Genomic DNA, 15,206 nt, shown 5'->3' with positions numbered 1-15,206 from the left:
AATGTTCTCACTTGCTGCTCATTGGGTGCACAGCAGTAGAGAGTGTGATAACAGCACTAGATACTTGTGTATAGCATATCCATAGTGAGTGCTAATACAGCAGTGTGTGTGTTGTCTTGCCACCCTGCATAGTGACTTCATTATCAGGCTGGGATAATAATGAACACAGAGAGCCCCACGAAAAGCAGCGGTCTCTCGTAATGCACATGGCAACAAACGCAACATGGACTGGAAAATCTTCTCCACAGAGACTTCTTCCAGTGCCACAGGAATTATCAGACACTTAGTCCAGAGTGCCCTGTTTATTTGAGTTTTTTTCCCTTTAAATGTGCTAAGAGACTTCATCACCTTCAGCTCTGTAGTGTTATTTTTTTATTTAGCCAAAGCTGTTAGCTACAATGAGAGTAAATTAGGCACGCACCAGCATTTGGTCCCCCGTGTGGCTGTAGAGTCCTGTCTCTAGTGTGTTTATGTTGGCACACGAGTAATGAGACTTTGCACACCCACGGGTCCAACACTGTCATTAGCACAAACAGTGTTAACCACTGAAAGAGGAGTGGAAAAGTGTAGTGTTGTGAGATGTGTGCGCGCTCAGAGCCTACTGACTGTGCATATTGTGAGAGTATGCTGAAAAACCTGGGGCAATCTGGACTTCAGCAGGTTTTCTCTTTTGACTTTTGATAATGCAAGAAAGGCATGAATTGTGTTTTAACTCAATGGTAGGGTTGAATTATTTGGAAAAAAAAATATCCCGTTGCAGTTTTTCTCACAAGCATTGCGATAACATTTGTGATTTATGCTTTAAAAATAGGATTCTGCTCAAGCTTCACATTTAAACAAGTCCAGAAGAATTGAAAATGAAAAGAAAAGAAAAAGAAAGCTAATACAAGATGTGCATTTCAGGACATGTTTCTACAGTTTGCAGTTTTTATGAATATAGTGTATTTTGTTGCGAGTAAAGGAATAGTACTTCAAAAACTGCTCACGTCTAATCTACAAATCTATTTACAGAATGGATTTATTAACTCAGATTCTCACACACTACCATTTTAAAATAAAAAAGCTTTTGTATTTCCATTGCTTTTGATTTCACTCAGCTAATTGTGCGATCTCATCAACCACATTTGAGAATAGGCCGTCTTAGGGGACTGTAGTGAAGGAGAGAGATGCTCAGTTTCTTGGCTTGAAAAATCCGTGTTTGGCATTCTGTTTATCATCATTACCATACAAAGAGTAGCACTGGTTCATCACTTTATTTTTATGTAATTATTAGTTCAGCTGGCTAAATGAACAAGTGGGTGTTTTAAATTCATTATTTTCCTTTCGTAGTCGGTAGCCGCATGGGAAAGTGACCAATGTACTGCTTCAAAAGGAAGGCATAAACAAAGAAAAAACATAAAGTAAAGTGTTATGGAGAAAAATAAGTGAATATAACCACAAAGATCGACAGGAAAAACATGAAACGCAACAAAAATAGAGTATTGCTTTTATAGAAATGTTTTCAGAAAAAGACTCTTCAATCAAAGTGCCTGAGTACAGTTCACCAGGGCACACTTGAGTAAAACTGACGAAAAAGCTATAGCCAAAACATAAGGATGCACAGGGATGAGTGTATTTTCAACAGTAAGTTAAAGCAATAATGACTACAATTTGAAAAAAGGGCATACAAACATATATATTTAGCTACATAAATAATACATATATAACTTATTTATTGATTTTTTTTTTTATCCGAGACATCTGAATGAAATATGTGAAGTGAATGGTAATTAAATAACACTATAATCGTGTACTTTACTGTGTTCCTAACCAATTATGTGAGCCTGATTAAATCGAGATTGTTCCACAGATTAAAAATAAATCTAAAAGGAAAAGAAATTCTTGGTATGAATATATAATGCATGTTGCCATTAGCAGCACATAGCAGAGCAAGTATTAACTGTGGTTGCCTCCCCCTGTATTTTTCATGTGGACTAATGTGAGGAAGCCAAGTGGAGCACATGCACGTCGCTCGCCGCTCATCTCTTGTTCATGCTTCAGTCAGCGCTGCGCTCTGTAACGTCAATTACAGACACAGGTCTCTACCCGGCTGCCAACCGCATCCCCTCCGCTACGCTTATTAATGGCACTCAACACAGAAATTAAAGAATGAGAATGTCAAGCTGTCGGAGATAAATTCACTGACCAGCTAGAAGGGTGACAGCAAACGTGAAATACATTATAGTTACATTGAAGCAGCTCAAATAAGAAGCAGCTGTCAACAGTAGCAAAGCAAAAACTGACCTGCTTAGAAAGATTATATAAAATGTATGCTATGTAACTTCACCACTTGTCTGTGTCCATGGAGATATTATTGCTTTGTTTGCCTGGAATATTTCAGAGTTTGCAGTAAATAAAAAAATAATAATTGTCAAAAATAATCTAAATTGGCCCTGCATACCAGCTCAGAAAATATTGACAGATCTCATCGGCCATGAAAAAGTCAATATTGGTCGATCTTTAGCGGAGTGGTGACCTGCAAACTATAAGAATGCATGCATTTTTGCGCAATAAAAACACTCTCATAGCTCAATTTAATGCCATACTGTAGGACATTCCACCCACATATTTCCAAGGATACAAGCATTTAAGAGACCTCCCTCCAGAAAAGTTGAGCAATGCACCTTTAACATCACATTTTTTTTGTTAATGTTCCAAAAAACTAATTGCAGCTAGACAAGTGTGACTTAACAACCATGTCTCCAAACCCTGAATCAAAGCGCATCAGATAAGCCTTGATCAAAAGAGTACTGCATAATATCTCTTCTAATTTCAGAAAAAAAGAGTGATGTGATGGCCTTTGGCACTAAGTCATTTCAACAAAACAATTAAAAAGGTTACGCATAAAATTACTCATGGTTAAATGTTGCCTGGGAATGAAACATGTCAAAAGCTCACTAATTAGCAGTGCACTGTCTGCTCTCTGGGCTTTTAGTCAATATTTTTTTTTCTAATTAGCCTTTTCTATCCTTGAGCCAAGCATTCTTCCCATCATGTCAATTCCAGTAGACCGACATTTTTCAAAAGGGCTTCCCAATCAGCAAGGACTATGCACCTTTCCCATTGTGTTTCTACAGCCATTTAAGCTACCACCACAAAAAGAGAGAAAGAATGGAGAGATTTAACATGGTTTAAGGAGGAAACAATGAAAGGTCAGACATCTAATTATTCCATCTGATTAAACCGTGCCTTTGCATTATCCTAGAAAACACTGTTGCATAAATACATTTTCTTTTCAATAGACAGACAGGTGAAGAGGTCTGGGCTTTAGATCGTAGATACGTTCAACTATGTGCAGCTCATTTACTCCCATTGGAAACCGAGCAGTCAGAGGAGAGGAAAACATAGTCTGGGGCTGAAAGACAGAACGCCCTCCCCATTTACTACTGCGAGGCTGACTTGAAGAGCGGAGAACTTGTTTGGTGGTTCATTCTCAGCTCAGAGTGACTCGGCTGCGGTTGCCTTGTCACATACAGCGGGACTTTGAGACTCATAGATGGGCTTTCTGCAGTCATTCTTATTGTAGATATTATACCTAAATACGTTTTTAAACATTGGACATTATGGAGCTATGCGTCACTGTGAGAAAAGCATGGGCCCAGGCAGCTCCCTCAGCCACAAAGCGCATTGGTTCTTTGTACAACCAAGCAATCAAACTTATGGATCGAAAGCCAATCCGTTTTCATCATTGTCACATCCTTAAAAAATATAATCTATTAAGTTTTGTAAGTTTTACTAGTTTATGTTTTCTTAAATTATGTTTTAAGTGTATTCATAATTTGGCCCCAGAACCACTCAGTACATTTATACAAAGACTAAACAGCACCAGAGTGACAAGAGGCACCATAAACAAGAACTGTAAAATCCCACAACGCAGAACCTCTTTTGGACAGTCTGCCTTTTCATATCAGAGCTGCAAACTGTGGAACTCACTGCCCACTCAAATAAAAAACATTTCTGAGTTGAAAATGTTCACCTCTATGGTTAAGAACTGGCTGAAAATGAGTCAAAACTGTACCCACTTGTAAATAAGTAGTATGACAGTTGGTGAGTGAGAGAACGTGTGAGTGTTGAATGTATTTTTGGGCACTGATGTATCTATTTTAAGGGGCAGGTGTTTTAATATATTTCGCATATTGGTGAATTGTGGAGAAGCCCAACCAGGGACAGGAGTTGAGAATTAGCTCTGGCTATAAACTCTATATGCATCACATCAGCTGCAATGTTCATGTTGTAACTATGTCAGATTGCATTGTCCCTGTCAAATAAATATATAAATAAATAAAAATAATAAAAGATGAAGTCACTATCTCTTACTGGATATGTCCTCTCTTTTGAAATGACGGAAATACCTCACTGATATCGATAAAACATCCTGTCTCCTTTTGATATCTCAGTGGTAAAAAGTCATTTGATTATGACACACGCCTTTTGCCTGTGAGAACTGCTTATCAGCCCGGACTAAACCAGATGACTAACCGCTCAATAAGTTGTCCTAGATCAGACTAAAGAAGGCAGGGTGACAGGTGACGCATGCTATTCAAGTGCAACTGAATGCATCTGAGTCACAGATGAGGCGAAATGTGTCATAGCTCAATTAATCCACTTCCATTTGCTCTTGATGTTTCTGTTTGATTAGACCAATAGCTCATTACGTTTATAGTCATTTGTACTCATAATCCAGTCATGCGAGGTCTGCAAGATAGAGAACTTGTCGTCAGTTTGTAAAATACAGAGCAAATATCAGGAAAACTGCAGTAAAAAATTATTATACAAATGACTATAATAATAGACAATATCGTCACGTTGAAGCTTCATCTCACTTCAACAAACCCAACAATATGCATTTATGTATTTATGAGTTTTCATTGCATTGTATCATTGTTTGTCAGATCCACAGGTGGTGTTAAGCAGATGGGTTTGAATGGTCCATTAACTTCACTAATGTGTCCATAAGTGAGTGGACAGGTGTGGGGGGCTGTAAATATGCCCGCCTATGCTCATCCACCATGAGAAGAGTGAACAGGAGCGGGAGGAGAGGAGATGTCATCTGACAGAGCAGAGAATTTTTTCTTCACACTGCATTAAAGGGACAGGGCAACAGCAACAGGGTTTTTCCCGTAATATCGAAGTGAACCCTGCGGTGAACCAGGTTAACCAGAGACATGTGACACTGAGGCTGCTGCCAGGATGTGTCAACATAAATATAAAGGGAGTGCAGGGATGTGCTTATTTGTTTAGGATAATATTGCAAGATAAAATACCTAATTTGAGAAGTCTGGGTTATTCTATCCTAATTTCTTTTCCTCATGAAGCAAGTTTAATTATTTAATGAGCATTTACCAGATTTTGTCTGGTTTTGGATCATTAATATGAAAATGTGTTAAGTTGTTGCTGGAACATTTTACTGCTTCTGCTACATTATAACATTATTATAACTTTCATAAAATAGTCATACATTTCACCATCTATTTTAGCTGTCTTTTCTCACTGACTTCCTAGCAACATTTCTTCAATTGATGTGTAGTGTTTTATCTCCTGGTGCACTTCCTGATCCAACCCTCGAATGACAGCTTAAGACCGGCATAAAGTACGCAAGAGTGTAATCATTTGTCTGGATACAAATAAAAACAAATATCGTGGGACATGCAACATTATGACACTATTGGCATGAAAACAGTATCCAGTTATAGTTAAATGCTGACTATTAGTAGAAATAAATATCGGACAATCCCTGCTAGAATGACACTTTCCTCACCCATGACACCACATATGCATCATGACTTTTATAAATTATCAAACTCCACTGTAAAAGACCTACCCACAGATACCGGATTAGATAGTCACTCACTTGGAGACCAGGGAGAAGGCTTCGGCACACACAGCTGGACACGGCACCAGTTTGATCATCACATGTTCAGCTGCGGCCTGGAAATGCGCCCGCGTCACCTTTTCCAGCACAGACGACAGGGTGGCAACATCACCAGCCTTTGTGTTGGGGTCTCCGCCCGCTGTGTCCAAGATGTTACCCCCATGGACCACCAGCAGCAACACATGCGTCTTACATTTGTTCTGTAAAAGAGTTGTAAGGGACAGACAAGTAAGTAGTAGTAAAATTTGCATTCGGAGGTTTCAAGTGGTTGTATCCTCTGTTTTAGAGCAGCTTTTAATATTGTATTTGTCCTGTCAAGTTTAGTTTTGGTACTGTCGTGGCTGTATCCTAGCAAAGTTTTGGATTTACTCATATTATTAAGCCTTTATTTTGTTCCAAGGCAATGAAAAAAGGGGTTTTGAAAGCCAACGTGTCTCTAAATAATGACCCTACCTCCATGTCCTCTTGACCCTCGATGCTGCTCTGGGGGGCACAGTGTGGACCTCTTAGCTGGTACAAGTTTTCTGAAATGGAGAGAAAGAAAAGGTCACTGTAAGAGCCAATGCACCCATTAAAAAAAAACATAAATGAATATTGATCTGGGCAAATTGTCAATATCCCTAATGCCTCTTCATCCTTCTAGTACTTTTAGGCACTAATGGCAAAACCATAATATTCACAGGTCAATACAAACAGTGTCTGGGCTCTATCTATGCCTCTAAATTCAGCATTGAGGATTTGATTTTTTGCTGCAATCTTAACCACTCAATTTAACCGCACTTACAAGTCAAAGTACATTTTGTGCAGGTTCTGAACTCAGATAATTGGATTTAGATAGGAGCTAAGTGCATGGTGTAAAACATAAATGATAGGATAATTTATTTTTTTTTGCTTTGCAGTGGCCATAAGGAGCAATTTGTGGTGCCTATGCTAAACTCAAACAAAAGGGTGAAATAAATATAGGCAAATATTGGTATAATCATAGTATAATCACCCAACAATGTGTCAACTCATATTCTCGCTTGATGTTTTTTATTTATTTTGTTGGGCAAGATCTTCACTTACTGCCTAAATTGCAGTACACTACCCTAATCCTTAATAATTATTTGCAAACCCAAGACGTGCAACAAAAACGAGGCATAATTACATCTCTGAATTATGTGCAGATGCATGTTTTTTTTCAGGGTTACCGCAAATACCCAGGGAACCTTGCCAAACTCATTACCCTCTCCAGAAACCTTCAGACGCGGTGTCATCCTATCTGACCTCCTCTTCCTATTTTCCTGTCTGCACTGGAGACACGGCTGTGCTCCTTTTACGCACACGTTGTTTACTCTGCTTCCTGGTCTGGGACTTGCTGTCATGGGGCTCTCTCTGTCAGCTCCGCTCCCTGCACACCACCCACCCGCCTTGCTTGTCTCAAACAACTCTGTGTACACAAGGGACACAGCACACAGCCAACTATTTTGGTCGCAAAAGTAACAGGAAATCAATGGAGAAGGGCTTTTTCTTTAGCTGGAACGGAGGCAGAGCCGAGAGAAATGAAGTTCTTTAAGAAACTCCTGAAGTCCTGCTGTGTATGAAAGAGAAAAAAAAGTATTTTCTTTGCTGGACCTTTCAAAGAGAAGGAAAGCATTAATCTGTCAATAGAACACTATATTTCAGTATAAAGCAATGACTTTTCTCTATATATTATCACAATACTCTGAATATCAATGTAATGATTTTTAAATGCACATCACTATGTCAGTATATAGACAGCCAAAGATATGAGGATATGATGATGTTGTTACTGGTATTGCTGTTGTTTTTCAATGATGCTGTAGTTATCTCATATCCTCATCATTGTCACCATTCTGCGTGTATAAATATATAAATAATTGCTCCTTTTGAATGTACAAATTAGGGCAAAATTATCCTTTTTTGGCACCATCACTGCCAGAATAAATATATACAAATATTTAACCAATTAACGATAAGATTGTGGTTATAGTGGTAAAGCCTGGATGGATTCTCAAGCAAAAAAAGCCATTACAGCAGCAAAGTTATAATAGATTTTCTACAAAGGCCTTTCCACCACACTAACAACCTACAGAAAAATGCCACCTTTTGCCAGTCCACAGGAAACAGCACCGTTAGCAGATTCAACAATCTACAGGAGACTAGCAGCACTATGCTCACCTCATCACCTCTGAAAGCAGCCATCACACCAGGCTGCTCTTTAGTTCAACAGTGAGAGCGTCATTGGTCTGACATTGGGGCAAACTGACAAAATCATCTCCCTGCTCACTGGAGTAAACTGGCTCCCTGCCGCCAAAGCCACACTCTGATTTCCTGGAGCTGCAGAGTTGAGAGTGGAAATCCGTGAGATGCCCTTAAGTTTCCTGTCTGCTGGAGCGTGAACTGACTCACTGGGTATTATGAAGGATTTATACGCTGGCAAATATATGCAGAAGAGACGCAGAGTTTCACAGTAGATTGGATGTACTATTCAAACTGAAAATTTTGGAGATGCGTGTTGAAAGGGCTCAGTTGATATTTTGTGTGGCATTGTATTTATTGTTGTTTATGGCTTTCAATTTGTACATAAGGTCATAAGGTTAGTGATAGAGAGTCGTGTCCAGAAAGATGGAGGTATTTATGTAGCTCTGGTTGCCATGGTAAGGTGTACACTTCTGTTTGTATGAGCAGGGCTAAACTGTTATATTTATGGCTGTTTTATGTTTTATTTTATAGCGTAATTTGAAATAAGGCTAGTAGATAACAAATTACTATTTTACTTACTTAGTTTCTGCAGCTTTATCCATAATCATTTCCCTTAACCTAACTGTTCACGTTTCCTATAACCCTTTTCCAAAACTTCCAAACACCGCAGACCCTCCCTCCAGAGCTTATTATCAAGAATTAACTATTTCATAATCACATGCATGCCTTAAGTGTGCATTGTCCCAGTCTAAAAACAAGAAAATCGTGTGCTTAGATGGACTGCCAAATTAAAAATGTCAAATCAATATGCAAATTACTTCATTCAAAGAGTTTGTGGCAGCCTTGTACTGTATAAAACAGAATGTATAATCAGTTATTTCATGTAGGCAGTCAGGATATTGATGATAAAGAATGTGTGCCAGTAACAATCCTACATATACGCCAATCTTTACCGGCTACAGAGTCACTGAATCATTGCCCTGTAGTGTCCATTGGTTATGTGTCTGGCAAGTGTAATGCAAATCATCCTTGGAGATTGTCAACAGGCGTTTTCTCCTGGCACAAGAACAACAACCAGGCGACACATAAGCCATCTGCTCTGTTCTGTTCGCCTACAAGTTGCCCTTATCCCCCCGTGTAGCAAACCCAGGAGACCCCCGTCCTCCGCTGCCTGACAACACTGTAAGTACGCCCACGCAAAAACCAGGAGGCATACAGCTCATTATAGAGAGAAATACTAACAAGCCTCCCTGTGTCCAGTCTTGTTTCTGCCAGTGTGGAAGTAAACAAGTATTCCAATAAAAACAGACAGCAAACAACTATTAAAACATGCTGCTGAAACATGAGTATAACAGCCAAACACTGAAATGACATGATTTGTTGAGAATAAATGCATAATTATCAGAGCGGACCATCTCTGTAATTAAGTGCTAAACTGCAAGCCACAAAAAAATTAATTGAGAGAATAACAGAAAATGATAGCTTGTGGCTAAAACATCGTAGAAACAACATATTATCCTTTCATATCCATATATTGGTGTAGTTTTGTCCATTGGGCCTTGCCATTCCAGGACTGATATACCTAAACCCACCGAAACCCACATCTATGCAGTGGGTTTCAAATGATTCAGGAACTATTTTACGTTTTTTTTTTAACTTTTATTCAGTGCTTGGGATTGGCACTAACAGTTAACTAACTTGTGACCAATAATTGATAGTAATATTATTATCCTTTTTTACATTGCTTTGGTAGCAAGTGAAGCAAGGAAACAATATCCTAATTGCTCTGTTTATAGAAACCACACAACGGGAAGAGCAATCGAAAAACTTCTACCACAATGCACTGGAAGCTCCATCTCGTATTGACCAGCAGAAATAGCCGCACACATTATCTCCTTCAGCGTTTGCTCCAGTCAAGCGACAATACAGTGTAAGCTAGTGGCAGTGGAATATCTGTGTAGGGCTTGGAGGCAAAACGACATGAATCCATTTCTATTTCAATTCGTTGCTCTCCCCCTCGAACTGTCAGCTGCTTTGTACCTCTGGGCTGCAACAGTGTTGTTTGAGTGCCATTATCTTTCCCTGATGTGAGATCTTGCCATTTCTCCAACCTCATATCCTGTCAGACAAAACCAACATCAACAGCAGGTGTACATTACAGAAGATATGAGAATCCAGCAAATATATTTCCACATGAGAAACTGTGACAAGAACTAAACATCATACAAATTTTTACAGTGAAAATGTTGAACGTTTCTGCTAAAGCTAGACAAAAAAGTAGCATTGTTTTGGCATTTAACTTCAGATTTAGGTGAAATTGAATATTGTATACTGTATATAAAATGGACAATTTACATTGTTATTAATGTTTATGTGGCATGAGTTGGACATCAATACGATTAAACCAAGAATATATAATAGCAATAATCAATAATATACATCAAAGTATCACCATTAACCAGGGAGTACTCTGGAGTGTGAGAAGAAATTTAGGGTGTGCTTGAGACAAAAAGAGTTGCGAACCACAGCTCATCCTGACATACAGTTTTTCAAGTATCAGGCTAAATTGGAGAGAACATAGTATAGTTTATTTTAGCATATAAATGGCATTTTTGTATTTTATAAATGAAAGACAGCTAAAAGAGAATAAAAGAAGTCTGTTGACTGTGGTCAGACACAGATTATACTGCCCCTTCCCTCTGTTACTCTGCCATTTTTAATTTACATTCCCAACTGAAATTGCTTTTGTCTTTTCAGCAAGAAACCATAGGCACCTTGTCTCTAACAGATGGTGTAAGCTATGCATGAAAACATTAATTTAAAAGAAATTGGAGCAGGAGGAAGCAGAGCCTGTGTCCATTGTGAAAGATAGGAATAGAAAAAAATATATGAGGACTGTAATTTATGGGAGCTGTCTGTTCTGAGCACGGTGTGTGTTTTTGAAAAGAGCCACGGGATGCAGGCTTGTCCAAGTGAGCACCGAAATGAAATTCATTGCATGTCTCAACGGCTCACTCTGTTTGTCTCATGTTCACATAATGTATCATGTTCTTACAAAATGGTTCATGTTGGATTGTCTGACTCATTTTAAGTTATTCCTAACAGCTCCCATTGTAGTAGTCCCTTTAAATAATATTACACCCAGTTGGCAACTCACGACAAGCAACCAGCTTAGACGACATAGTAGCTTTTATATATCACAGACTATAGTTACATAACGTTGCTATTTCAAGTCTGATTATGTGGTAGTCATTACTCAATGAGTGGAGTGTAGATAAATGCTAATGAGAGTGGTACACAAGTCTGTTTGTATTGAAAACAGATGGGGTGCATGAGAGATGGTAGCGGTAGAGGTGCTGAGTGAGCTGAGTGCAGAGACAAGGACCTTTTGCGATGTAGACGCTAACTTATTTTCAGGCTAAAACACTTTGGCTGGGAATGAAGTGTTTACAATCATCAGTGCACGAGTGTGTACAATGATGATAAAGAGATGTGATGGGTTTTAGCCATGGAGAGGGTCAGTACTTTGCTAATGTAGAATAATGTCTAAGAGCCTTTTCTCATCTTACTTGAAAATCTTATTTGTGAAAAAAACATCTGTATAGGGTTGTCAAAAAACACACACACAGTAGCAGTAACAATTAAGCAGTAGTCAGATAAGCCTGTATTTATTGTGTCACTATAAACCCAGGTAAATGAGGGTGTGGCATCAGGGAATGAAATCTATTTTGGAAAATATGGTTACATCCCAGACATAACACTATGTTTAGTATTGAGTATAGAGTTTCTATATACACTGCCTGGCAAAAAAAAAAAGTCGCCACCAAAAAAAAAAAAAAAGGTCCACATACTCTAATTTTTCATTGGGCTGCCTTTAGGATTGATTATGCCACACATTCACTGTGTCATTGTTTCGATAAGCTTCTCCAATGTCACAAGATTTATTTCCATCCAGTGTTGCATTATTTTTTTCACCAAGATCTTGCATTGATGATGGTAGAGTCTGACCGCTCCAGCACATCTCAAAGATTCTCAATGGGGTTAAGGTCTGGACTCTGTGGTGGACAATCCATGTGTGAAAATGATGTCTCATGCTCCCTGAAACACTCTTTCCCAATTTGAGCCTGATGAATCCTGGCATTGTCATCTTGGAATATGCCCGTGCCATCAGGGAAGAAAAAAATCCATTGATGGAATAACCTGGTCATTTAGTATATTCAGGTGTCAGCTGACCTCATTCTTTGAGCACAGACTGTTGCTGAACCTAGACCTGGCCAACTGCAGCAACCTGGGGTGGCGACTTTTTTTTTGGCCAGGAGGTGTATTTGAGTAGTACTTGAGTATTGAAAAAAGTAGCACTACTTAACTTAAGTACTAATTTGCGGTAGTCTGTCTGATATGATCTGAGAAGGAGAGGTGAATGGTGGAGGGAGAGTAGAAAGAGCTGATGGAGAGGGTCTTTTGAAAAACCGACAAAATGCAGATCAAAGAGTGACCGATGTTCAGTTGAGTCCTGATAAAGCTCTCTCACCGCTGACAGGAGAGAACCAGCTTCAAGGTTTCCTCATTATTCTCAGATTTTAATTGTAGATAGTGGCTCCACAGAACACACAAGTCTAATCTGCTTACCTGCACACGTCAGACCTTTCTGCTGTCACCTATTGTGTAAATTACTGCCAGTAAATGATAGACAAAGGGCCAGTTAAACAGATAGTCCAATGTTGTTTTAGTGACTCCATAAATCACTTCTACACAGTCTTATACTAAGGTAGTCAGGAAGAAAACATTTCCCATTACAGGATATATAGTGCCCACAAGACTCTCATTTGAAAGACTGATAGATGAAGTGGTATACAATGTTCCAAACTGGCAAAATAAGATGCACATTTCTCTTCTTTCTTAAATATATAATTATCTATTTATCTAGTTTTTGGTAGACAGAAATACAGAAATTGAAATAAACCCAGGTGGTAGAGGTTTGGAGTGGGAGATCTGGCTGATTTTAATAGTCAATATATTGGATGAATATGGTACCTCCCACCTCACTAAATCAAAATCAGAACGTTTTAAAGGGCAATTCATTGGCTCAGCACACATCAACAAAACAAGTACACAAGTATATGCCATCATGAGTTAGTGTGAGTGAGAAGCACATCATATAAAAGTAAGTCTCAAGAAAAACCTCAGAGTTTGAGAATCTAACTGCTCAAGAAATAAATGAAATGAAATAAAGCTGCCTAATGTACTACATATTTTAGTATCGCAGCAGTGAATGTTTCCTGTCTAAATGAAGCATTTCTCAGGGCATCACTGATTTAGTAATGGCTCTGTGGATGGGCCTAATTTAGTAACATTCTGGCCTCTTTTCAGACATAGGAGGATCCCTATCATCTCTGCAGGTCCAGTCTGCAGAGGCAGAGATTAAAAGCCTCCACTCCAGTCTGTCAAAGCTCAAAGCCGACCTTTACAGCAGCTCCTTTTATGAGTAAATAACATCCAAAGTAAACACTGAGCTGTCTGTTTGGGGAGAGGATGAAACCAGCGGGAGTCCTCTGTGTTCTAGACACAGGATCTTGCCTGGCTTCCCCATAATATTCTCAGTTCTCATATTTGCTTATCTGCACTGAGACATGTTTTGTTTGCTATATATCACACTTCAGCTGATAGGCTAATTGGGCCAAGATCCTTATTTAAAATTGTTCTATGTTTTTGTTTTTAAATTTCTTCCTTAGTACTGCATCAGAGAACTGCGATGAATCAATTACTTAATCTTAATATCGTCTGAGTAACGTCTTGCTCACTTCTTTGGTTGGTTTATCCGAAGAATATTCTCCCTACTAAAAAAAGAATTGAACTGATACCAAGGCTACCAAGGCGTCCCACTGACACAGCGAGGCTGTTAGGATGGAGGAAGTCTTGTAGAAACAGTATAAATGGTAGAAAAGACTAAATTTAAGGTTGTTGGAATGAGACGATTATTATGCTACATCCATAGATCTGCATTTGAATAGACATTGGTTTATGGGTGGGTCTTTTTATGACACTCTTGACAAAGTGCAATCAAGTTACTGCTCAAAAACAATCACAACTGGGACCTTGATGAATCTGAGCTCAATTAATTTCTCAGGGGAAAAAGTCCAAAGGAAAATCACATCATAATAAAAGTGGTTAAAGTGTTTTCAAATTAGGCATGATTGATGCTTTAACTTCATGTGCTTTCAGACAGTCCTGCACTTGTAACCATTTACTGGACTGTGGACATTTGGTCTCTGAGAAAGGATCAGAAGAAACTGGAAATGAGGTCAGGGTAAAGAGCACCCACTTACACTGGCAGTTATTATTTATTATCATTGGACACATCCTGCGAGGCTGCTATATGCTCACGGGATATATAGCGACACGAATGTGGGAAGCTAAAAGTAAATGTAGACAGTACAGTAAATCAGGTAAGGGACATGAAGACCAAACAACAGTGCTAAAATCTTAACAATAACGTACTGGATTTAGAAGGCTTTTACATTATTTAGTCATTTTGTGGTAAGTTTCCACTGTAGCCACAGCTGCCCTGTTGCTGAGTAACAGATATGTGGCAGCCAATATGTGCCAACAGCCTCTTTGACCACCACCAACCTTTACTTCACACTAGACCTGTCACAATAATCACTATATAGATTTATCGTTCAATATATGAAAGCTGGAACTATATATTTTGAGGTCAGTATATATCGTGTGTACATTTTCTTTGCAATAGTGGGAAGGTTTTTACCATTTTTATGTAATATGGAAAAAAATCTGCTGCAAAGGGTTGAATAAGTAACTACTGTGGTTAATTATTGGTTCATTCTAACATTTATTTGTTGCAGCTCAAGCCTTTAAATGATACTTTCTGTTTAAAAATGTGTTTACTGGGATTATCTTACTTTTTGTCAGTGGTATAATGTACTTTCAATATTATAATTTATTGCAATATTTCTCTGAAGCAATATATCATGCTTCAGAATTTGTTATTGTGACAGGCCGACTTCACACATACCACATTCATAAACATGCGTCATTTGAACCCACCGCACATAAATAGTGAAGAAATGGT

General features: G+C 38.6%; 1 protein-coding gene across 1 annotated transcript in view; it reads right to left on the bottom strand.

Moving 5' to 3' along the window:
- pitpnm3 (PITPNM family member 3) overlaps positions 1–15,206 on the bottom strand; it is a 61,894-nt gene that overhangs the window by 18,158 nt on the left and 28,530 nt on the right. Inside the window, exons 4-5 of the mRNA XM_055226124.1 lie at positions 6,365–6,435; positions 5,891–6,111 (exon numbers count right to left, since the gene is read on the bottom strand). Of these exons, the coding sequence (XP_055082099.1) occupies positions 5,891–6,111; positions 6,365–6,435 (292 nt within the window). The remainder of the gene's footprint in view (positions 1–5,890; positions 6,112–6,364; positions 6,436–15,206) is intronic.

The sequence above is a fragment of the Periophthalmus magnuspinnatus genome, chromosome 13 (assembly GCF_009829125.3).
Source record: "Periophthalmus magnuspinnatus isolate fPerMag1 chromosome 13, fPerMag1.2.pri, whole genome shotgun sequence".
NCBI classification, from domain to species: Eukaryota; Metazoa; Chordata; class Actinopteri; order Gobiiformes; family Gobiidae; genus Periophthalmus; species Periophthalmus magnuspinnatus.
This window is presented reverse-complemented; position numbering and strand designations above follow the sequence as displayed.